The sequence below is a fragment of the Hyperolius riggenbachi genome, chromosome 5 (genome assembly GCF_040937935.1).
Source record: "Hyperolius riggenbachi isolate aHypRig1 chromosome 5, aHypRig1.pri, whole genome shotgun sequence".
In the NCBI taxonomy this organism is placed as follows: domain Eukaryota; kingdom Metazoa; phylum Chordata; class Amphibia; order Anura; family Hyperoliidae; genus Hyperolius; species Hyperolius riggenbachi.
The window spans coordinates 448,133,086-448,160,559 of record NC_090650.1 but is presented as its reverse complement, the minus strand read 5'-3'; the positions used below and the strand labels follow the sequence as shown (position 1 = coordinate 448,160,559).

At 42.8% G+C, this 27,474-nt stretch overlaps 1 protein-coding gene across 2 annotated transcripts in view; it reads right to left on the bottom strand.

The window, feature by feature from the left end:
- Positions 1-27,474, bottom strand: part of NRBP2 (nuclear receptor binding protein 2) — a 286,650-nt gene that overhangs the window by 111,248 nt on the left and 147,928 nt on the right. For both annotated transcript variants that reach the window (XM_068238202.1, XM_068238201.1), the window contains 3 exons: positions 26,011-26,100; positions 21,319-21,374; positions 14,355-14,447 (listed from right to left, as the gene is read on the bottom strand). In XM_068238202.1, the coding sequence (XP_068094303.1) occupies positions 14,355-14,447; positions 21,319-21,374; positions 26,011-26,100 (239 nt within the window). The remainder of the gene's footprint in view (positions 1-14,354; positions 14,448-21,318; positions 21,375-26,010; positions 26,101-27,474) is intronic.

Below are 27,474 nucleotides of genomic sequence, written 5' to 3'. Positions count from 1 at the left end.
GGACCCTGAAGGGGAATACATCAGAGTATAGCTAGCTCTATGCTTTCCTGCGCAGAGACATTATCTGTATATCTATCTGTATATGTGCAGGACCCTGAAGGGGAATACATCAGAGTATAGCTAGCTCTATGCTGTCCTGCACAGAGACATTATCTGTATATCTATCTGTATATGTGCGGGACCCTGAAGGGGAATACATCAGAGTATAGCTAGCTAGCTCTATGCTTTCCTGCACAGAGACATTATCTGTATATCTATCTGTATATGTGCAGGACCCTGAAGGGGAATACATCAGAGTATAGCTAGATAGCTCTATGCTTTCCTGTGCAGAGACATTATCTGTATATCTATCTGTATATGTGCGGGACCCTGAAGGGGAATACATCAGAGTATAGCCAGATAGCTCTATGCTTTCCTGTGCAGAGACATTATCTGTATATCTATCTGTATATGTGCGGGACCCTGAAGGGGAATACATCAGAGTATAGCTAGCTAGCTCTATGCTTTCCTGCGCAGAGACATTATCTGTATATCTATCTGTATATGTGCGGGACCCTGAAGGGGAATACATCAGAGTATAGCTAGCTAGCTCTATGCTTTCCTGCGCAGAGACATTATCTGTATATCTATCTGTATATGTGCAGGACCCTGAAGGGGAATACATCAGAGTATAGCTAGCTAGCTCTATGCTTTCCTGCGCAGAGACATTATCTGTATATCTATCTGTATATGTGCGGGACCCTGAAGGGGAATACATCAGAGTATAGCTAGCTAGCTCTATGCTTTCCTGTGCAGAGACATTATCTGTATATCTATCTGTATATTTGCGGGACCCTGAAGGGGAATACATCAGAGTATAGCTAGCTAGCTCTATGCTTTCCTGTGCAGAGACATTATCTGTATATCTATCTGTATATGTGCAGGACCCTGAAGGGGAATACATCAGAGTATAGCTAGCTAGCTCTATGCTTTCCTGTGCAGAGACATTATCTGTATATCTATCTGTATATGTGCAGGACCCTGAAGGGGAATACATCAGAGTATAGCCAGATAGCTCTATGCTTTCCTGCGCAGAGACATTATCTGTATATCTATCTGTATATGTGCAGGACCCTGAAGGGGAATACATCAGAGTATAGCCAGATAGCTCTATGCTTTCCTGCGCAGAGACATTATCTGTATATCTATCTGTATATGTGCAGAACCCTGAAGGGGAATACATCAGAGTATAGCTAGCTCTATGCTTTCCTGCACAGAGACATTATCTGTATATCTGTATATGTGCAGGACCCTGAAGGGGAATACATCAGAGTATAGCTAGCTCTATGCTTTCCTGCGCAGAGACATTATCTGTATATCTATCTGTATATGTGCAGGACCCTGAAGGGGAATACATCAGAGTATAGCCAGATAGCTCTATGCTTTCCTGCACAGAGACAATATCTGTATATCTATCTGTATATGTGCGGGACCCTGAAGGGGAGTACATCAGAGTATAGCTAGCTCTATGCTTTCCTGCACAGAGACATTATCTGTATATCTGTATATGTGCAGGACCCTGAAGGGGAATACATCAGAGTATAGCTAGCTCTATGCTTTCCTGCACAGAGACATTATCTGTATATCTATCTGTATATGTGCGGGACCCTGAAGGGGAATACATCAGAGTATAGCTAGTTCTATGCTTTCCTGTGCAGAGACATTATCTGTATATCTATCTGTATATGTGCGGGACCCTGAAGGGGAATACATCAGAGTATAGCCAGATAGCTCTATGCTTTCCTGCACAGAGACATTATCTGTATATCTATCTGTATATGTGCAGGACCCTGAAGGGGAATACATCAGAGTATAGCTAGCTCTATGCTTTCCTGCACAGAGACATTATCTGTATATCTATCTGTATATGTGCAGGACCCTGAAGGGGAATACATCAGAGTATAGCTAGCTCTATGTTTTCCTGCACAGAGACATTATCTGTATATCTATCTGTATATGTGCAGGACCCTGAAGGGGAATACATCAGAGTATAGCTAGCTCTATGCTTTCCTGCACAGAGACATTATCTGTATATCTATCTGTATATGTGCGGGACCCTGAAGGGGAATACATCAGAGTATAGCTAGCTCTATGCTTTCCTGCGCAGAGACATTATCTGTATATCTATCTGTATATGTGCGGGACCCTGAAGGGGAATACATCAGAGTATAGCTAGCTCTATGCTTTCCTGCACAGAGACATTATCTGTATATCTATCTGTATATGTGCAGGACCCTGAAGGGGAATACATCAGAGGATAGCTAGCTCTATGCTTTCCTGCGCAGAGACATTATCTGTATATCTATCTGTATATGTGCAGGACCCTGAAGGGGAATACATCAGAGTATAGCTAGCTCTATGCTTTCCTGTGCAGAGACATTATCTGTATGTCTATCTGTATATGTGCAGGACCCTGAAGGGGAATACATCAGAGGATAGCTAGCTCTATGCTTTCCTGCGCAGAGACATTATCTGTATATCTATCTGTATATGTGCAGGACTCTGAAGGGGAATACATCAGAGTATAGCCAGATAGCTCTATGCTTTCCTGCGCAGAGACATTATCTGTATATCTATCTGTATATGTGCAGGACCCTGAAGGGGAATACATCAGAGTATAGCCAGATAGCTCTATGCTTTCCTGCGCAGAGACATTATCTGTATATCTATCTGTATATGTGCAGAACCCTGAAGGGGAATACATCAGAGTATAGCTAGCTCTATGCTTTCCTGCACAGAGACATTATCTGTATATCTGTATATGTGCAGGACCCTGAAGGGGAATACATCAGAGTATAGCTAGCTCTATGCTTTCCTGCGCAGAGACATTATCTGTATATCTATCTGTATATGTGCAGGACCCTGAAGGGGAATACATCAGAGTATAGCTAGCTAGCTCTATGCTTTCCTGCGCAGAGACATTATCTGTATATCTATCTGTATATGTGCAGGACCCTGAAGGGGAATACATCAGAGTATAGCTAGCTAGCTCCATGCTTTCCTGCGCAGAGACATTATCTGTATATATATCTGTATATGTGCGGGACCCTGAAGGGGAATACATCAGAGTATAGCTAGCTCTATGCTTTCCTGCGCAGAGACATTATCTGTATATCTATCTGTATATGTGCGGGACCCTGAAGGGGAATACATCAGAGTATAGCTAGCTAGCTCTATGCTTTCCTGCGCAGAGACATTATCTGTATATCTATCTGTATATGTGCGGGACCCTGAAGGGGAATACATCAGAGTATAGCTAGCTAGCTCTATGCTTTCCTGCACAGAGACATTATCTGTATATCTATCTGTATATGTGCGGGACCCTGAAGGGGAATACATCAGAGTATAGCTAGCTAGCTCTATGCTTTCCTGCACAGAGACATTATCTGTATATCTATCTGTATATGTGCGGGACCCTGAAGGGGAATACATCAGAGTATAGCTAGCTAGCTCTATGCTTTCCTGCACAGAGACATTATCTGTATATCTATCTGTATATGTGCGGGACCCTGAAGGGGAATACATCAGTGTATAGCTAGCTAGCTCTATGCTTTCCTGCACAGAGACATTATCTGTATATCTATCTGTATATGTGCAGGACCCTGAAGGGGAATACATCAGAGTATAGCTAACTAGCTCTATGCTTTCCTGTGCAGAGACATTATCTGTATGTCTATCTGTATATGTGCAGGACCCTGAAGGGGAATACATCAGAGTATAGCTAGCTCTATGCTTTCCTGCGCAGAGACATTATCTGTATATCTATCTGTATATGTGCGGGACCCTGAAGGGGAATACATCAGAGTATAGCTAGCTCTATGCTTTCCTGCGCAGAGACATTATCTGTATATATATCTGTATATGTGCGGGACCCTGAAGGGGAATACATCAGAGTATAGCTAGCTCTATGCTTTCCTGCGCAGAGACATTATCTGTATATCTATCTGTATATGTGCGGGACCCTGAAGGGGAATACATCAGAGTATAGCTAGCTCTATGCTTTCCTGCGCAGACATTATCTGTATATCTATCTGTATATGTGCGGGACCCTGAAGGGGAATACATCAGAGTATAGCTAGCTAGCTCTATGCTTTCCTGCGCAGAGACATTATCTGTATATCTATCTGTATATGTGCAGGACCCTGAAGGGGAATACATCAGAGTATAGCTAGCTCTATGCTTTCCTGCACAGAGACATTATCTGTATATCTATCTGTATATGTGCAGGACCCTGAAGGGGAATACATCAGAGTATAGCTAGCTCTATGCTTTCCTGCGCAGAGACATTATCTGTATATCTATCTGTATATGTGCAGGACCCTGAAGGGGAATACATCAGAGTATAGCCAGATAGCTCTATGCTTTCCTGCACAGAGACATTATCTGTATATCTATCTGTATATGTGCAGGACCCTGAAGGGGAATACATCAGAGTATAGCTAGCTCTATGCTTTCCTGTGCAGAGACATTATCTGTATATCTATCTGTATATGTGCGGGACCCTGAAGGGGAATACATCAGAGTATAGCTAGCTCTATGCTTTCCTGCGCAGACATTATCTGTATATCTATCTGTATATGTGCGGGACCCTGAAGGGGAATACATCAGAGTATAGCTAGATAGATCTATGCTTTCCTGCACAGAGACATTATCTGTATATCTATCTGTATATGTGCAGGACCCTGAAGGGGAATACATCAGAGTATAGCTAGCTCTATGCTTTCCTGCACAGAGACATTATCTGTATATCTATCTGTATATGTGCAGGACCCTGAAGGGGAATACATCAGAGTATAGCTAGCTAGCTCTATGCTTTCCTGCGCAGAGACATTATCTGTATATCTATCTGTATATGTGCAGGACCCTGAAGGGGAATACATCAGAGTATAGCTAGCTAGCTCTATGCTTTCCTGTGCAGAGACATTATCTGTATATCTATCTGTATATGTGCGGGACCCTGAAGGGGAATACATCAGAGTATAGCCAGATAGCTCTATGCTTTCCTGCGCAGACATTATCTGTATATCTATCTGTATATGTGCAGGACCCTGAAGGGGAATACATCAGAGTATAGCTAGCTCTATGCTTTCCTGCGCAGAGACATTATCTGTATATCTATCTGTATATGTGCAGGACCCTGAAGGGGAATACATCAGAGTATAGCTAGCTCTATGCTTTCCTGCACAGAGACATTATCTGTATATCTATCTGTATATGTGCAGGACCCTGAAGGGGAATACATCAGAGTATAGCTAGCTCTATGCTTTCCTGCGCAGAGACATTATCTGTATATCTATCTGTATATGTGCAGGACCCTGAAGGGGAATACATCAGAGTATAGCCAGATAGCTCTATGCTTTCCTGCACAGAGACATTATCTGTATATCTATCTGTATATGTGCGGGACCCTGAAGGGGAATACATCAGAGTATAGCTAGCTAGCTCTATGCTTTCCTGCGCAGAGACATTATCTGTATATCTGTATATGTGCGGGACCCTGAAGGGGAATACATCAGAGTATAGCCAGATAGCTCTATGCTTTCCTGTGCAGAGACATTATCTGTATATCTATCTGTATATGTGCGGGACCCTGAAGGGGAATACATCAGAGTATAGCTAGCTCTATGCTTTCCTGCGCAGAGACATTATCTGTATATCTATCTGTATATGTGCAGGACCCTGAAGGGGAATACATCAGAGTATAGCCAGCTAGCTCTATGCTTTCCTGTGCAGAGACATTATCTGTATATCTATCTGTATATGTGCGGGACCCTGAAGGGGAATACATCAGAGTATAGCTAGCTCTATGCTTTCCTGCACAGAGACATTATCTGTATATCTATCTGTATATGTGCAGGACCCTGAAGGGGAATACATCAGAGTATAGCTAGCTAGCTCTATGCTTTCCTGCGCAGAGACATTATCTGTATATCTATCTGTATATGTGCGGGACCCTGAAGGGGAATACATCAGAGGATAGCTAGCTAGCTCTATGCTTTCCTGCGCAGAGACATTATCTGTATATCTATCTGTATATGTGCGGGACCCTGAAGGGGAATACATCAGAGTATAGCTAGCTAGCTCTATGCTTTCCTGCGCAGAGACATTATCTGTATATCTATCTGTATATGTGCGGGACCCTGAAGGGGAATACATCAGAGGATAGCTAGCTAGCTCTATGCTTTCCTGCGCAGAGACATTATCTGTATATCTATCTGTATATGTGCGGGACCCTGAAGGGGAATACATCAGAGTATAGCTAGCTAGCTCTATGCTTTCCTGTGCAGAGACATTATCTGTATATCTATCTGTATATGTGCAGGACCCTGAAGGGGAATACATCAGAGTATAGCCAGATAGCTCTATGCTTTCCTGCACAGAGACATTATCTGTATATTTATCTGTATATGTGCAGGACCCTGAAGGGGAATACATCAGAGTATAGCTAGCTCTATGCTTTCCTGTACAGAGACATTATCTGTATATCTATCTGTATATGTGCAGGACCCTGAAGGGGAATACATCAGAGTATAGCTAGCTAGCTCTATGCTTTCCTGCGCAGAGACATTATCTGTATATCTATCTGTATATGTGCAGGACCCTGAAGGGGAATACATCAGAGTATAGCTAGCTCTATGCTTTCCTGTGCAGAGACATTATCTGTATATCTATCTGTATATGTGCAGGACCCTGAAGGGGAATACATCAGAGTATAGCTAGCTAGCTCCATGCTTTCCTGCGCAGAGACATTATCTGTATATCTATCTGTATATGTGCAGGACCCTGAAGGGGAATACATCAGAGTATAGCTAGCTCTATGCTTTCCTGCGCAGAGACATTATCTGTATATCTATCTGTATATGTGCGGGACCCTGAAGGGGAATACATCAGAGTATAGCTAGCTAGCTCTATGCTTTCCTGTGCAGAGACATTATCTGTATATCTATCTGTATATTTGCGGGACCCTGAAGGGGAATATATCAGAGTATAGCTAGCTAGCTCTATGCTTTCCTGTGCAGAGACATTATCTGTATATCTATCTGTATATGTGCAGGACCCTGAAGGGGAATACATCAGAGTATAGCTAGCTAGCTCTATGCTTTCCTGTGCAGAGACATTATCTGTATATCTATCTGTATATGTGCGGGACCCTGAAGGGGAATACATCAGAGTATAGCTAGACAGCTCTATGCTTTCCTGTGCAGAGACATTATCTGTATATCTATCTGTATATGTGCAGGACCCTGAAGGGGAATACATCAGAGTATAGCTAGCTCTATGCTTTCCTGTGCAGAGACATTATCTGTATATCTATCTGTATATGTGCGGGACCCTGAAGGGGAATACATCAGAGTATAGCTAGATAGCTCTATGCTTTCCTGTGCAGAGACATTATCTGTATATCTATCTGTATATGTGCAGGACCCTGAAGGGGAATACATCAGAGTATAGCTAGCTAGCTCTATGCTTTCCTGTGCAGAGACATTATCTGTATATCTATCTGTATATGTGCGGGACCCTGAAGGGGAATACATCAGAGTATAGCTAGCTAGCTCTATGCTTTCCTGCGCAGAGACATTATCTGTATATCTATCTGTATATGTGCGGAACCCTGAAGGGGAATACATCAGAGTATAGCCAGATAGCTCTATGCTTTCCTGTGCAGAGACATTATCTGTATATCTATCTGTATATGTGCAGGACCCTGAAGGGGAATACATCAGAGTATAGCTAGCTAGCTCTATGCTTTCCTGCGCAGAGACATTATCTGTATATCTATCTGTATATGTGCAGGACCCTGAAGGGGAATACATCAGAGTATAGCTAGCTAGCTCTATGCTTTCCTGTGCAGAGACATTATCTGTATATCTATCTGTATATGTGCGGGACCCTGAAGGGGAATACATCAGAGTATAGCCAGATAGCTCTATGCTTTCCTGCACAGAGACATTATCTGTATATTTATCTGTATATGTGCAGGACCCTGAAGGGGAATACATCAGAGTATAGCTAGCTCTATGCTTTCCTGCGCAGAGACATTATCTGTATATCTATCTGTATATGTGCGGGACCCTGAAGGGGAATACATCAGAGTATAGCTAGCTAGCTCTATGCTTTCCTGTACAGAGACATTATCTGTATATCTATCTGTATATGTGCAGGACCCTGAAGGGGAATACATCAGAGTATAGCTAGCTAGCTCTATGCTTTCCTGTACAGAGACATTATCTGTATATCTATCTGTATATGTGCAGGACCCTGAAGGGGAATACATCAGAGTATAGCTAGCTAGCTCTATGCTTTCCTGCGCAGAGACATTATCTGTATATCTATCTGTATATGTGCAGGACCCTGAAGGGGAATACATCAGAGTATAGCTAGCTCTATGCTTTCCTGCGCAGAGACATTATCTGTATATCTATCTGTATATGTGCAGGACCCTGAAGGGGAATACATCAGAGTATAGCTAGCTCTATGCTTTCCTGCGCAGAGACATTATCTGTATATCTATCTGTATATGTGCAGGACCCTGAAGGGGAATACATCAGAGTATAGCTAGCTCTATGCTGTCCTGCACAGAGACATTATCTGTATATCTATCTGTATATGTGCGGGACCCTGAAGGGGAATACATCAGAGTATAGCTAGCTAGCTCTATGCTTTCCTGCACAGAGACATTATCTGTATATCTATCTGTATATGTGCAGGACCCTGAAGGGGAATACATCAGAGTATAGCTAGATAGCTCTATGCTTTCCTGTGCAGAGACATTATCTGTATATCTATCTGTATATGTGCGGGACCCTGAAGGGGAATACATCAGAGTATAGCCAGATAGCTCTATGCTTTCCTGTGCAGAGACATTATCTGTATATCTATCTGTATATGTGCGGGACCCTGAAGGGGAATACATCAGAGTATAGCTAGCTAGCTCTATGCTTTCCTGCGCAGAGACATTATCTGTATATCTATCTGTATATGTGCGGGACCCTGAAGGGGAATACATCAGAGTATAGCTAGCTAGCTCTATGCTTTCCTGCGCAGAGACATTATCTGTATATCTATCTGTATATGTGCAGGACCCTGAAGGGGAATACATCAGAGTATAGCTAGCTAGCTCTATGCTTTCCTGCGCAGAGACATTATCTGTATATCTATCTGTATATGTGCGGGACCCTGAAGGGGAATACATCAGAGTATAGCTAGCTAGCTCTATGCTTTCCTGTGCAGAGACATTATCTGTATATCTATCTGTATATTTGCGGGACCCTGAAGGGGAATACATCAGAGTATAGCTAGCTAGCTCTATGCTTTCCTGTGCAGAGACATTATCTGTATATCTATCTGTATATGTGCAGGACCCTGAAGGGGAATACATCAGAGTATAGCTAGCTAGCTCTATGCTTTCCTGTGCAGAGACATTATCTGTATATCTATCTGTATATGTGCAGGACCCTGAAGGGGAATACATCAGAGTATAGCCAGATAGCTCTATGCTTTCCTGCGCAGAGACATTATCTGTATATCTATCTGTATATGTGCAGGACCCTGAAGGGGAATACATCAGAGTATAGCCAGATAGCTCTATGCTTTCCTGCGCAGAGACATTATCTGTATATCTATCTGTATATGTGCAGAACCCTGAAGGGGAATACATCAGAGTATAGCTAGCTCTATGCTTTCCTGCACAGAGACATTATCTGTATATCTGTATATGTGCAGGACCCTGAAGGGGAATACATCAGAGTATAGCTAGCTCTATGCTTTCCTGCGCAGAGACATTATCTGTATATCTATCTGTATATGTGCAGGACCCTGAAGGGGAATACATCAGAGTATAGCCAGATAGCTCTATGCTTTCCTGCACAGAGACAATATCTGTATATCTATCTGTATATGTGCGGGACCCTGAAGGGGAATACATCAGAGTATAGCTAGCTCTATGCTTTCCTGCGCAGAGACATTATCTGTATATCTATCTGTATATGTGCGGGACCCTGAAGGGGAATACATCAGAGTATAGCTAGCTCTATGCTTTCCTGCACAGAGACATTATCTGTATATCTATCTGTATATGTGCAGGACCCTGAAGGGGAATACATCAGAGGATAGCTAGCTCTATGCTTTCCTGCGCAGAGACATTATCTGTATATCTATCTGTATATGTGCAGGACCCTGAAGGGGAATACATCAGAGTATAGCTAGCTCTATGCTTTCCTGTGCAGAGACATTATCTGTATGTCTATCTGTATATGTGCAGGACCCTGAAGGGGAATACATCAGAGGATAGCTAGCTCTATGCTTTCCTGCGCAGAGACATTATCTGTATATCTATCTGTATATGTGCAGGACTCTGAAGGGGAATACATCAGAGTATAGCCAGATAGCTCTATGCTTTCCTGCGCAGAGACATTATCTGTATATCTATCTGTATATGTGCAGGACCCTGAAGGGGAATACATCAGAGTATAGCCAGATAGCTCTATGCTTTCCTGCGCAGAGACATTATCTGTATATCTATCTGTATATGTGCAGAACCCTGAAGGGGAATACATCAGAGTATAGCTAGCTCTATGCTTTCCTGCACAGAGACATTATCTGTATATCTGTATATGTGCAGGACCCTGAAGGGGAATACATCAGAGTATAGCTAGCTCTATGCTTTCCTGCGCAGAGACATTATCTGTATATCTATCTGTATATGTGCAGGACCCTGAAGGGGAATACATCAGAGTATAGCTAGCTAGCTCTATGCTTTCCTGCGCAGAGACATTATCTGTATATCTATCTGTATATGTGCAGGACCCTGAAGGGGAATACATCAGAGTATAGCTAGCTAGCTCCATGCTTTCCTGCGCAGAGACATTATCTGTATATATATCTGTATATGTGCGGGACCCTGAAGGGGAATACATCAGAGTATAGCTAGCTCTATGCTTTCCTGCGCAGAGACATTATCTGTATATCTATCTGTATATGTGCGGGACCCTGAAGGGGAATACATCAGAGTATAGCTAGCTAGCTCTATGCTTTCCTGCGCAGAGACATTATCTGTATATCTATCTGTATATGTGCGGGACCCTGAAGGGGAATACATCAGAGTATAGCTAGCTAGCTCTATGCTTTCCTGCACAGAGACATTATCTGTATATCTATCTGTATATGTGCGGGACCCTGAAGGGGAATACATCAGAGTATAGCTAGCTAGCTCTATGCTTTCCTGCACAGAGACATTATCTGTATATCTATCTGTATATGTGCGGGACCCTGAAGGGGAATACATCAGAGTATAGCTAGCTAGCTCTATGCTTTCCTGCACAGAGACATTATCTGTATATCTATCTGTATATGTGCGGGACCCTGAAGGGGAATACATCAGTGTATAGCTAGCTAGCTCTATGCTTTCCTGCACAGAGACATTATCTGTATATCTATCTGTATATGTGCAGGACCCTGAAGGGGAATACATCAGAGTATAGCTAACTAGCTCTATGCTTTCCTGTGCAGAGACATTATCTGTATGTCTATCTGTATATGTGCAGGACCCTGAAGGGGAATACATCAGAGTATAGCTAGCTCTATGCTTTCCTGCGCAGAGACATTATCTGTATATCTATCTGTATATGTGCGGGACCCTGAAGGGGAATACATCAGAGTATAGCTAGCTCTATGCTTTCCTGCGCAGAGACATTATCTGTATATATATCTGTATATGTGCGGGACCCTGAAGGGGAATACATCAGAGTATAGCTAGCTCTATGCTTTCCTGCGCAGAGACATTATCTGTATATCTATCTGTATATGTGCGGGACCCTGAAGGGGAATACATCAGAGTATAGCTAGCTCTATGCTTTCCTGCGCAGACATTATCTGTATATCTATCTGTATATGTGCGGGACCCTGAAGGGGAATACATCAGAGTATAGCTAGCTAGCTCTATGCTTTCCTGCGCAGAGACATTATCTGTATATCTATCTGTATATGTGCAGGACCCTGAAGGGGAATACATCAGAGTATAGCTAGCTCTATGCTTTCCTGCACAGAGACATTATCTGTATATCTATCTGTATATGTGCAGGACCCTGAAGGGGAATACATCAGAGTATAGCTAGCTCTATGCTTTCCTGCGCAGAGACATTATCTGTATATCTATCTGTATATGTGCAGGACCCTGAAGGGGAATACATCAGAGTATAGCCAGATAGCTCTATGCTTTCCTGCACAGAGACATTATCTGTATATCTATCTGTATATGTGCAGGACCCTGAAGGGGAATACATCAGAGTATAGCTAGCTCTATGCTTTCCTGTGCAGAGACATTATCTGTATATCTATCTGTATATGTGCGGGACCCTGAAGGGGAATACATCAGAGTATAGCTAGCTCTATGCTTTCCTGCGCAGACATTATCTGTATATCTATCTGTATATGTGCGGGACCCTGAAGGGGAATACATCAGAGTATAGCTAGATAGATCTATGCTTTCCTGCACAGAGACATTATCTGTATATCTATCTGTATATGTGCAGGACCCTGAAGGGGAATACATCAGAGTATAGCTAGCTCTATGCTTTCCTGCACAGAGACATTATCTGTATATCTATCTGTATATGTGCAGGACCCTGAAGGGGAATACATCAGAGTATAGCTAGCTAGCTCTATGCTTTCCTGCGCAGAGACATTATCTGTATATCTATCTGTATATGTGCAGGACCCTGAAGGGGAATACATCAGAGTATAGCTAGCTAGCTCTATGCTTTCCTGTGCAGAGACATTATCTGTATATCTATCTGTATATGTGCGGGACCCTGAAGGGGAATACATCAGAGTATAGCCAGATAGCTCTATGCTTTCCTGCGCAGACATTATCTGTATATCTATCTGTATATGTGCAGGACCCTGAAGGGGAATACATCAGAGTATAGCTAGCTCTATGCTTTCCTGCGCAGAGACATTATCTGTATATCTATCTGTATATGTGCAGGACCCTGAAGGGGAATACATCAGAGTATAGCTAGCTCTATGCTTTCCTGCACAGAGACATTATCTGTATATCTATCTGTATATGTGCAGGACCCTGAAGGGGAATACATCAGAGTATAGCTAGCTCTATGCTTTCCTGCGCAGAGACATTATCTGTATATCTATCTGTATATGTGCAGGACCCTGAAGGGGAATACATCAGAGTATAGCCAGATAGCTCTATGCTTTCCTGCACAGAGACATTATCTGTATATCTATCTGTATATGTGCGGGACCCTGAAGGGGAATACATCAGAGTATAGCTAGCTAGCTCTATGCTTTCCTGCGCAGAGACATTATCTGTATATCTGTATATGTGCGGGACCCTGAAGGGGAATACATCAGAGTATAGCCAGATAGCTCTATGCTTTCCTGTGCAGAGACATTATCTGTATATCTATCTGTATATGTGCGGGACCCTGAAGGGGAATACATCAGAGTATAGCTAGCTCTATGCTTTCCTGCGCAGAGACATTATCTGTATATCTATCTGTATATGTGCAGGACCCTGAAGGGGAATACATCAGAGTATAGCCAGCTAGCTCTATGCTTTCCTGTGCAGAGACATTATCTGTATATCTATCTGTATATGTGCGGGACCCTGAAGGGGAATACATCAGAGTATAGCTAGCTCTATGCTTTCCTGCACAGAGACATTATCTGTATATCTATCTGTATATGTGCAGGACCCTGAAGGGGAATACATCAGAGTATAGCTAGCTAGCTCTATGCTTTCCTGCGCAGAGACATTATCTGTATATCTATCTGTATATGTGCGGGACCCTGAAGGGGAATACATCAGAGGATAGCTAGCTAGCTCTATGCTTTCCTGCGCAGAGACATTATCTGTATATCTATCTGTATATGTGCGGGACCCTGAAGGGGAATACATCAGAGTATAGCTAGCTAGCTCTATGCTTTCCTGCGCAGAGACATTATCTGTATATCTATCTGTATATGTGCGGGACCCTGAAGGGGAATACATCAGAGGATAGCTAGCTAGCTCTATGCTTTCCTGCGCAGAGACATTATCTGTATATCTATCTGTATATGTGCGGGACCCTGAAGGGGAATACATCAGAGTATAGCCAGATAGCTCTATGCTTTCCTGCGCAGAGACATTATCTGTATATCTATCTGTATATGTGCAGGACCCTGAAGGGGAATACATCAGAGTATAGCCAGATAGCTCTATGCTTTCCTGCGCAGAGACATTATCTGTATATCTATCTGTATATGTGCGGGACCCTGAAGGGGAATACATCAGAGTATAGCCCCTTAGCCCCTCTCACCTTCATATTGGGGTCCTCAATGGAGCTCAGGGCTCGGCTTACGCTCTCCTCCGACACTTTGTCCCCATTAGACTGAATTTCCAGGACGGCCATCTGCAAAGTGCATTGTGGGAGTTGTAGTCACACCGTAATAATATATATATATATAAACTGTATACGTTTATTTCACACAGACCTTTCTGCTATACAACAAGTGATGGCCGAACATCACAATTTTATGTTCATATTCACATTCACATTCGCAAATTTTACCGCAAAGAAAACGATCGTTTGAGGTGAGCCCCACAGACTTTAATGAGCAGGAGAATGTCTAACAGTTTCAGGGCCTCTCTGCAGCCATTATTTCTTAAAAAAAAAAAAGTGTAAAAAGAGGACCAAGACCCAGAAGTGTGAAATAGTCGCCAAAAATACGTATTTTGTGCAAACGCTTTTTTATGGTTCTTTTCAAAAAAAATTTAAAGGGATCCTGAGCAGGTTTTAAAATCCCAATTTGCACTTACCTGGGGCTTCCTCCACCCTACAGTAGGCCGCAGGGTCCCCCGGCCGGAACTCATACTGGGGAATTCAGGCAGAAGTCTCCAATTAACGGAGCCACCAGCAGGAGCGGGAGAGGGGCCAGGATGACTACGGTGGGCTGGAGGAAGCCCCAGGTAAATGCAAATTGGGATTATAAAACCTGCTCAGGGCCCCGTAAGGCCCATACACACGTCTGATTTTTGCGAACGACGGGTCGTTTGAACGTCCCGTCGTTCAGTCGTTCGCCCGTCAAATCGGGCGTGTGTACAGAATATCGTTCGCGTGATAAGACTGAGTTTGAGCGATCCGCTGGGCCGATCTCTCAAGCTCAGTCTTATCATGCGAACGACAGTCTGTACACACGCCTGATTTAGCAGGCGAACGACTGAACGACGGGACATTCAAACGACCCGTCGTTCGCAAAAATCAGACGTGTGTATGGGCCTTTAAAAAGAACCAGAGATGAAGCACCTTCATGTATTTTACCTAATAAATCAGTGGGAACATGACAGTAAACACCTAATCTGCCCTTTGTTTCATTGTTCTCTGTTTAATCTGACTGTTACACCTCTGATAAGAATCCCCGACTGAGCACTCAGTCTAGCTTTGCTACAGAATGATTATAGCTGAGTCTGTCTTCTCTGGTGTCTTTTCAAGCCCAAGCCTGCCCCCTTGTGGCTCTGCTATAATGATTCAGCTATAATTATTCCCTGCAAAGCCAGACTGAATGCTCAGTCCAGGATTCTTATCACAGCTGATAACAGACACTTTTAGCAGTGAGGAGGAAACAGAAAGCAGGGAAGGTGTTTTCTCTAATGTTCCTACTGATATATATGGTAAAATACACAAGGGTGCTTCCTCTCTGGTTCACTTTAACGGCCGCTGACTTTAGCGGTTAATAGCGAAGCCCCCGTACAAGCGAGAACCACCAAATGTGCGGGGTATGGAAAGGAGAGGAGGGGTACAAGAGGAAAAGGAAACTCGTTAGCCGGGAGATCAATGAATGAGCGCAGAGTTCCTATTCACTGATCTAAGTCGCGAACGACCGCGGCCGTCTATGAGACGGCGCTGCCATTCACAAAAACCAATACTTACACCTCCACGCATCACTTCTTCTTTGCACAGTAATACTACACACAGGGAAGTTAGGCGCAAGGACATCTTGTGGCCAAATAGCAAAATTACATCTAAATTTTTTTTATTTTCATTAAAAGCCATATTTTTACCTTTACAACTAACCCCTTAACTCCCACACTCCCCAATAGTTACCCCCAAATTATTTTTGTAAGAAAAAAATATATATATACACAATTAAAAAAATACATAAATAGTTACCTTAGGGACTGAATTGTTTTTTTTTTTTAATATGTACGTCAATAGGGTACATTACTGCTACTTTTTAAATTATGGGCTTGTAATTAGTGATGGACGCAAAACTGAAAAAATGCACCTTTACTTCCAAATAAAATATTGGCGCCATACATTGTACTAGGGAAACATTTTAAATGTTGCAATAACTGGGACAAATAAAAGTGTGGCTAATTACGGTAGCATGTATTATTTTAAAACTATAATGACTAAACACTGAGAAAAAAAAATATTTTTTTTCCATTTTTTATTTTTCCTGCTAAGACACATTTAGAATAAAATAATTCTTAGCAAAAAGTACCCCCCAAAGAAAGCCTAATTGGTGGCAAAAAGGCCAAGATATAGATTGTTTCGTTGTGATAAGTAGTAATAAAGTTATAGGCGAATGAATGGAAGGAGCGCTGACGGGTGAAAACTGCTCTGGTTTTTTAAGGGGAAAACCCCTTGGAGGTGAAGTGGTGAAAGTTCATGGTCAGAGTGTGGGAAAGTGGCTGAAACATATTTTAGTGGTTAATAGCAAAGCTGTACATGCTAGAAATACCAAAAAGACCTTGTAGTTTTGGAGAAAATTAATTTTAAAGTTACAATAGGAGGAAAGAATACATTTAACCACTTTACTACCCCCCCCCCCCCACCCCCCGCGGTACGAATTTCTCCGTCCCTTTTTCCCCCCCTAAAAAAATAAAGGACGGAGAAATCTGTACCTCCCGCGCTATCGCCACTGTCCGCGCTCCCGCCACTCGCGCATGCTGCCGCCCACTCGCCCGGAGATCAATGAACGGGAAAATCCATTCCCGTTCGTTGATCTAAGCCCCCGCAATGATCTGCTGCTTCTGTGAGAAACAGCGCGATCATTGTGATTTTCCCAGCCTCATACTGCTTCCTGTAAGCGTCCTTTCGGACGCTTACAGGTCGTATGACAACAAACTCACTGTGGCCATCTTGTGGCCAAATAGTAATACTACACCCTAAAGCATTTTACATATACAAATACATTAGTTTTACACAATAAATTAACTAATTACTTCCTACACTCCCCAATTTTTTTTTTTTGTAATTAAAAAAAAAAAAATACAATAAAAAAAACCCATAAATAGTTACCTTAGGGACTGAACTTTTTAAATATTTATGTCAAGAGGGTATAACACTTTTACTTTATAAACTACGGGCTTGTAATTAGGGATGGACGCAAAACTGAAAAAAATATTGGTGCCAAACATTGTGATAGGGACATAATTTAAACGGTTTTATAACCGGGACAAATGGGCAAATACATTTCATGGGTTTTAATTACAGTAGCATGCATTATTTAAAAACTATAATGGCCGAAAACTGAAAAATAATAATTTTTTTTCCACATTTTTTCCTATTTTCCCATTAAAACATATGTAGAATAAAATAATTCTTGGCATAATGTCCCACCTAAAGAAAGCCTAATTGGTGGCGAAAAAACCAAGATATAGTTCATTTCATTGCGATAAGTAATAATAAAGTTATAGACGAATGAATGGAAGGAGTGCTGAAAGGTGAAAATTGCTCTGGTGCTCAGGGGGTAAAACCCCTCAGTGGTGAAGTGGTTAAATATGGCAAATGACAGGTAATATATCAACCTAACGGTAATGTAACATAGCTCCCAACTGTCCATCTTTGGGAGCCCTGTCCCTCTGTCCTTCTCACTTGTCCCTCTTTCAGGACGTTGTCCCTCTTTCTATGTGAATACAGTGGGTTACAAAAGTATTCGGCCCCCTTGAAGTTTTCCACATTTTGTCACATTACTGCCACAAACATGAATCAATGTTATTGGAATTCCACATGAAAGACCAACACAAAGTAATGTACATGTGAGAAGTGGAACGAAAATCATACATCATTCCAAACATTTTTTACAAATAAATAACTGCAAAGTGGGGTGTGCGTAATTATTCAGCCCCCTGAGTCAATACTTTGTAGAACCACCTTTTGCTGCAATTACAGCTGCCAGTCTTTTAGGGTATGTCTCTACCAGCTTTGCACATCTAGAGACTGAAATCCTTGCCCATTCTTCTTTGCAAAACAGCTCCAGCTCAGTCAGATAATTAGATGGATAGCGTTTGTGAACAGCAGTTTTCAGATCTTGCCACAGATTCTCGATTGGATTTAGATCTGGACTTTGACTGGGCCATTCTAACACATAGATATGTTTTGTTTTAAACCATTCCATTGTTGCCCTGGCTTTATGTTTAGGGTCGTTGTCCTGTTGGAAGGTGAACCTCCGCCCCAGTCTCAAGTCTTTTGCAGTCTCCAAGAGGTTTTCTTCCAAGTTTGCCCTGTATTTGGCTCCATCCATCTTCCCATCAACTCTGACCAGTTTCCGTGTCCCTGCTGAAGAGATGCTCCCCCCGAGCATGATGCTGCCACCACCATATTTGACAGTGGGGATGGTGTGTTCAGAGTGATGTGCAGTGTTAGATTTCCGCCACACATAGCGTTTTGCATTTTGGCCAAAAAGTTCAGTTTCCCCCACATGGCTTGTGGCAAACTGCAAATGGGACTTCTTATGCTTTCTGTTAACAATGGCTTTCTTCTTGCCACTCTTCCATAAAGGCCAACTTTGTGCAGTGCACGACTAATAGTTGTCCTATGGACAGATTCCCCCACCTGCGCTGTAGATCTCTGCAGCTCGTCCAGAGTCACCATGGGCCTCTTGACTGCATTTCTGATCCGCGCTCTCCTTGTTAGGCCTGTACGTTTAGGTGGACGGCCTTGTCTTGGTAGGTTTACAGTTGTGCCATACTCCTTCCATTTCTGAATGATCACTTGAACAGGGCTCTGTGGGATGTTCAAGGCTTTGGAAATCTTTTTGTAGCCTAAGCCTGCTTTACATTTCTCAATAACTTTATCCCTGACCTATCTGGTGTGTTCTTTGGACTTCACGGTGTTGTTGCTCCCAATATTCTCTTAGACAACCTCTGAGGCCCTCACAGAGCAGCTGTATTTGTACTGACATTAGATCACACACAGGTGCACTCTAATTAGTCATTAGCACTCATCAGGCAATGTCTATAGGCAACTGACTGCACTCCGATCAAAAGGGGCCGAATAATTACGCACACCCCACTTTGCAGTTATTGATTAGTAAAAAATGTTTGGAATCATGTATGATTTTCGTTCCACTTCTCATGTGTACACCACTTTGTATTGGTCTTTCATGTGGAATTCCAATAAAATTGATTCATGTTTGTGGCAGTAATGTGACAAAATGTGGAATACTTCAAGAGGGCCGAATACTTTTGCCACCCAATGTATATATATGTATATATTTCTCTACTGAAAAATGTGATTAATTGACTCTAAACTTTGTCATCCTTTAACTTGATAGGAGGGAAATGAACCAGGATAGAAAGGACTAGTGTGGTTTAAGTTATAAAACAACATATTTTTCTCATGAAATATTCATGGTATTCATGACTAGGGGTGTGTCAGGGGCGTGATCAGGGATGTGTCAGGGGCGTGATCAGGGATGTGTCAGGGGCGTGATCAGGGATGTGTCGGGGGCGTGATCAGGGATGTGTCGGGGGTGTGATCAGAGATGTGGCAGGGGTGTAATAAGGGGTGTGACAGGGGCGTGGCTTAAGTGTCCAACAACAAGCAAACTGCAGCGAGTCCCTGTGGAATAGGCCTAGTCAGGTCTATGTTGCCGGTGCACAATCCCTCTGTGGGTCACCACTCCACACACGATTCAATGTAGTAAATACGAAGGAGGCACTCAATTGGCTTCAAACTTGCGTACACCTGATGAAGGGGATATGCCCCGAAACATGTCGTGTATTACTGGGATTTGATAAAACGCAAGTTTGAAGCCAATTGAGTGCCTCCTTCGTATTTACTACATTGAGCGTGGCTTAAGTGTCCCTCTTTCTCATCTCAAAAATGTGGGAGGTATGGTGTAAATTTCCGTGTATGAAAAGAAAGAGTGGTGATTTTTATGCCGGGTTTGCAGGGCGTCCGCATGCAGTATGTACTGATCTCCTGGGAACCCTGTGGAAATGTGGCAACGCTTTGGCCAGGGATCGCTATACCAACGCAATATGGCTCTATAAGGATCCCTGGAAACTTTACCTATATTTTGGACCATTAAAAATCCTCCTGATTCCAAATAGTCTGTTTAATAGACCAATGGGGAGCCCTAGAGGGATATTGAAAGATACTTCTGCCCTGAGCTATACTTAGTATATAGTTACATAGTTATTTTGGTTGAAAAAAGACATACGTCCATCGAGTTCAACCAGTATAAAGTACAACACCAGCCTGCTCCCTCACATATCCCTGCTGATCCAGAGGAAGGCGAAAAAACCATTACAAGGCATGGTCCAATTAGCCGCAAAAGGGAAAAATTCCTTCCTGACTCCAGATGGCAATCAGATAAAATCCCTGGATCAACATCATTAGGCATAACCTAGTAATAGTAGCCATGGATGTCTTTCAACGCAAGGAAAGCATCTAAGCCCCCTTTAAATGCAGGTATAGAGTTTGCCATAACGACTTCCTGTGGCAATGCATTCCACATCTTAATCACTCTTACTATAAAGAACCCTTTCCTAAATCAATGGCTAAAACGTTTTTCCTCCATGCGCAGATCATGTCCTCTAGTTCTTTGAAAAGGCCTAGGGACAAAAAGCTCATCCGCCAAGCTATTATATTGCCCTCTGATGTATTTATACATGTTAATTAGATCTCCTCTAAGGCGTCTTTTCTCTAGACTAAATAAACCCAGTTTATCTAACCTTTCTTGGTAATTGAGACCTTCCATCCCACGTATCAATTTTGTTGCTTGTCTCTGCACCTGCTCTAAAACTGCAATATCTTTTTTGTAATGTGGTGCCCAGAACTGAATTCCATATTCCAGATGTGGCCTTACTAGAGAGTTAAACAGGGGCAATATTATGCTAGCATCTATACCCGAAAGCTCCGTCCTGCGCGGACGCTGCACCGCCGGCTCCCGCTGTCCTCCCCGCCCCCCACACCCATCACCCTCACCCATGCAGGCGCCTAGTGCACGCATGGCATACTGTGTCGGACAGGTGACATAATGACAACCTACCTCTAGTGCGCACATCCCAAAGGAGAATATGTCCACAGAAGGCCCATCATCCACAGCTGCAGAGAAGACACCGACATTCAGAGGAGATAGCATACAAAGACATGTGATGTGATGGTAGCAGTACACACACTATGTGATGGTAGCAGTACACACACTATGTGATGGTAGCAGTACACTCACTATGTGATGGTAGCAGTACACACACTATGTGATGGTAGCAGTACACACTATGTGATGGCAGCAGTACACACACTATGTGATGGTAGAAGTACACACTATGTGATGGTAGCAGTACACACACTATGTGATGGTAGCAGTACACACTATGTGATGGTAGCAGTACACACACTATGTGATGGTAGCAGTATACACACTATGTGATGGTAGCAGTACACACTATGTGATGGTAGCTGTACACACACTATGTGATGGTAGCAGTACACACACTATGTGATGGTAGCAGTACACACACTATGTGATGGTAGCTGTACACACACTATGTGATGGTAGCAGTACACACACTATGTGATGGTAGCAGTACACACACACTATGTGATGGTAGCAGTACACACACTATGTGATGGCAGCAGTACACACTATGTGATGGCAGCAGTACACACACTATGTGATGGTAGCAGTACACACACTATGTGATGGTAGCAGTACACACACTATGTGATGGTAGCAGTACACACTATGTGATGGTAGCAGTACACACACACTATGTGATGGTAGCAGTATACACACTATGTGATGGTAGCAGTATACACACTATGTGATGGTAGCAGTACACACTATGTGATGGTAGCAGTACACACTATGTGATGGTAGTAGTACACACACTATGTGATGGTAGCAGTACACACACTATGTGATGGTAGCAGTACACACACTATGTGATGGCAGCAGTACACACTATGTGATGGTAGCAGTACACACTATGTGATGGTAGCAGTACACACACACTATGTGATGGTAGCAGTACACACACTATATGATGGTAGCAGTACACACACTATGTGATGGTAGCAGTACACACACACTATGTGATGGTAGCAGTACACACACTATGTGATGGTAGCAGTACACACACTATGTGATGGTAGCTGTACACACACTATGTGATGGCAGCAGTACACACTATGTGATGGCAGCAGTACACACACTATGTGATGGTAGCAGTACACACACTATGTGATGGCAGCAGTATAGACACACTATGTGATGGTAGCAGTACACACACTATGTGATGGTAGCAGTACACACACTATGTGATGGTAGCAGTACACACACTGTGTGATGGTAGCAGTACACACTATGTGATGGTAGCAGTACACACTATGTGATGGTAGCAGCACACACACTATGTGATGGTAGCAGTATACACACTATGTGATGGTAGCTGTACATACACTATGTGATGGTAGCTGTACACACACTATGTGATGGTAGCAGTACACACACTATGTGATGGTAGCAGTACACACACTGTGTGATGGTAGCAGTATAGACACACTATGTGATGGTAGCTGTACACACTATGTGATGGTAGCTGTACACACACTATGTTATGGTAGCAGTACACACACTATGTGATGGTAGCAGTACACACACTATGTGATGGTAGCAATACACACACTATGTGATGGTAGCAGTACACACACTATGTGATGGTAGCAGTACACACACTATGTGATGGTAGCAGTACACACACTATGTGATGGTAGCAGTACACACACTATGTGATAGTAGCAGTACACACACTATGTGATGGTAGCAGTACACACACTATGTGATGGTAGCAGTACACACACTATGTGATGGTAGCAGTACACACACTATGTGATGGTAGCAGTACACACACTATGTGATGGTAGCTGTACACACACTATGTGATGGTAGCTGTACACACACTATGTGATGGTAGCAGTACACACACAATGTGATGGTAGCAGTATACACACTATGTGATGGTAGCAGTACACACACTGTGTGATGGTAGCAGTACACACACTGTGTGATGGTAGCAGTATAGACACACTATGTGATGGTAGCTGTACACACTATGTGATGGTAGCTGTACACACTATGTGATGGTAGCAGTACACACACTATGTGATGGCAGCAGTACACACACTATGTGATGGTAGCAGTACACACTGTGATGGTAGCTGTACACACTATGTGATGGTAGCAGTACACACTATGTGATGGTAGCAGCACACACACTATGTGATGGTAGCAGTACACACACTATGTGATGGTAGCAGTACACACACTATGTGATGGTAGCTGTACACACACTATGTGATGGTAGCAGTACACACACTATGTGATGGTAGCAGTACACACACTATGTGATGGTAGCAGTACACACTATGTGATGGTAGCAGTACACACTATGTGATGGTAGCAGTACACACTATGTGATGGTAGCAGTACACACTATATGATGGTAGCAGTACACACACTATGCAATGGTAGCAGTACACACACTATGTGATGGTAGCAGTACACACACTATGTGATGGTAGCAGTACACACAATATGTGATGGTAGCAGTACACACTATGTGATGGTAGCAGTACACACTATGTGATGGTAGCAGTACACACACTATGTGATGGTAGCAGTACACACACTATGTGATGGTAGCAGTACACACACTATGTGATGGTAGCAGTACACACACTATGTGATGGTAGCAGTACACACACTATGTGATGGTAGCAGTACACACACTATGTGATGGTAGCAGTACACACACTATGTGATGGTAGCAGTACACACACTATGTGATGGTAGAAGTACACACACTATGTGATGGTAGAAGTACACACACTCTATGTGATAGTAGCTGTACACACTATGTGATGGTAGCAGTACACACACTATGTGATGGTAGCAGTACACACACTATGTGATGGTAGCAGTACACACACTATGTGATGGTAGCAGTACACACACACTATGTGATGGTAGCAGTACACACACTATGTGATGGTAGCAGTACACACACTATGTGATGGTAGCAGTACACACTGTGATGGTAGCTGTACACACTATGTGATGGTAGCAGTACACACTCTATGTGATGGTAGCAGTACACACACTATGTGATGGTAGCAGTACACACACTATGTGATGGTAGCAGTACACACACTATGTGATGGTAGCAGTACACACACTATGTGATGGTAGCAGTACACACACTATGTGATGGTAGCAGTACACACACTATGTGATGGTAGCAGTACACACACTGTGTGATGGTAGCAGTACACACACTATGTGATGGTAGCTGTACTCACTATGTGATGGTAGCAGTACACACACTATGTGATGGTAGCAGTATACACACTATGTGATGGCAGCAGTACACACTATGTGATGGTAGCAGTACACACACTATGTGATGGTAGCAGTACACACACTATGTGATGGTAGCAGTACACACTATGTTATGGTAGCTGTACACACTATGTGATGGTAGCAGTACACACACTATGTGATGGTAGCAGTACACACTATGTGATGGTAGCAGTACACACTATGGGATGGTAGCAGTACATACACTATGTGATGGTAGCAGTACACACGCTATGTGATGGTAGCAGTACACACACTATGTGATGGTAGCAGTACACACACTACGTGATGGTAGCAGTATACACACTATGTGATGGCAGCAGTACACACTATATGATGGTAGCAGTACACACACTATGTGATGGTAGCAGTACACACACTATGTGATGGTAGCAGTACACACACTATGTGATGGTAGCAGTACACACACTATGTGATGGTAGCAGTACACACACTATGTGATGGTAGCAGTACACACACTATGTGATGGTAGCAGTACACACACTATGTGATGGTAGCAGTACACACTATGTGATGGTAGCAGTACATACGCTATGTGATGGTAGCAGTACACACGCTATGTGATGGTAGCAGTACACACACTATGTGATGGTAGCAGTATACACACTATGTGATGGCAGCAGTACACACTATGTGATGGTAGCAGTACACACACTATGTGATGGTAGCAGTACACACTATGTGATGGTAGCAGTACATACGCTATGTGATGGTAGCAGTACACACGCTATGTGATGGTAGCAGTACACACACTATGTGATGGTAGCAGTATACACACTATGTGATGGCAGCAGTATAGACACACTATGTGATGGTAGCAGTACACACACTATGTGATGGTAGCAGTACACACACTATGTGATGGTAGCTGTACACACACTATGTGATGGTAGCTGTACACACACTATGTGATGGCAGCAGTACACACTATGTGATGGCAGCAGTACACACACTATGTGATGGTAGCAGTACACACACTATGTGATGGTAGCAGTACACACACTATGTGATGGCAGCAGTACACACACTATGTGATGGCAGCAGTACACACACTATGTGATGGCAGCAGTATAGACACACTGTGTGATGGTAGCAGTACACACACTATGTGATGGTAGCAGTACACACACTATGTGATGGTAGCAGTACACACACTATGTGATGGTAGCAGTACACACACTATGTGATGGTAGCAGTACACACACTATGTGATGGTAGCAGTACACACACTATGTGATGGTAGCTGTACACACACTATGATAGATACATATACACAATGGTTCGGAGCTCGGGGTTCCTTACAGCCGTACTCTGGCGGGAAGAAGTGGAGGGTCCGGTGTTCCTCTCGCTGCACCTTTAGCGGCGTGCGCAGATCATCAGGGACAGGAAGTTCTGGAAGAGAGAAGTGCAGCTCATTAGTCATATGGCTTTGATGCTTACAGGGAACATGCTACATTGGTTTGCAGCTGGTAAAAGCCCATTACTTGCAGTGTTTGTGGTCTCTGCCCTCCTGTGTCCCTGTGCCCATTGCTACATTGGGGAAAGCACACGTCCCATGAGGGAACTATTGGTAAAGCATGTGAGAGCAATCGGGGGGTGGGGGAGAAGGAGGCCCCAGACTGGGGGAACATTTGGGGGCAATGCAGGCGGGTGATACGTCCTGGGTGGGGCTGGTTGCGGTCGTGACCCCAAGACGAGGTGGAGACGGAAAGGTTACGCTGTCCCAGAGGGAATCTTTCTTGATTTCTAAAACTGAGGCGACAGGTCCTCTTGGGTTTCATGACAAGAATGAAGGAAGAGTTGTTTTGGAGAGATGATTTATGCAATAAGTAATTATCTGTACAGTAATGGTGGGTTAGGACACGGGGTTTATTGGGCTTGGTAGGTGTCTTGTAATTGACGGTCTAATTGATTATTTCAGACAGGTCTGATCTGATTTCTGATCATTTTTCTGATCAATTTTGTAAAGAAATAATTGGAAAATTGATCAGAAATCAGATCAGACCTATCTGAGATAATCCATTCAACCGTCAATAAAATTGCATTGTGTGTACTGGGCATAAAAGTGGATATCCTGAATAATTTACTGTATTCTATTATATGTCACTACAGGTTCTCTTTAATATGCATTTCATGTTCAGTCTCCATAGATACAGCAGGGAAAGTCATTAACCAGTTCACCACTGAGGGGTTTTCCCATTATGGACCAGAGCAAATTTCAAATTTCAGCGCTCCTCCCATTCATTCGCCAATAACTTTATCACTACTTATCACACGAAAATTATCTATATTTTGTTTTTGTTTTCACCACCAATTACGCTTTCTTTGGGTGGTACATTTTGCTATGAATTATTTTATTCTAAATGTATTTTAATGGGGACAATGTATTTTTATTTCTGTTTTCGGCCATTATAGTTTTAAAATAGAATGTTCTACTGCTGATAAAACCCACACGTTTTACTTGTCCGTTTGTCCCGCTTTAAAAATATTTCCCTAGGAAAATTTATGGTGACAATATTTTATTTGGAAATAAAGGTGTATTTTATCAGTTTTGCGTCCATCCTTAATTGCAAGCCCATCATTAAAAGAATAGCATTAATATACCCTCTTGACGTATTAAAAAAAGTTCAGTCCCTAAGGTAACTATGTTTTTTTTTTTATAATTGTCATTTTTGTTTTTTATGCAAACGTTTAATCTGGGTAACTATGGGGGAGTGTGGGAAGTAAGGGGTGAATTTTGAAAGTAAGTGTGGGCCTTTTATTAAA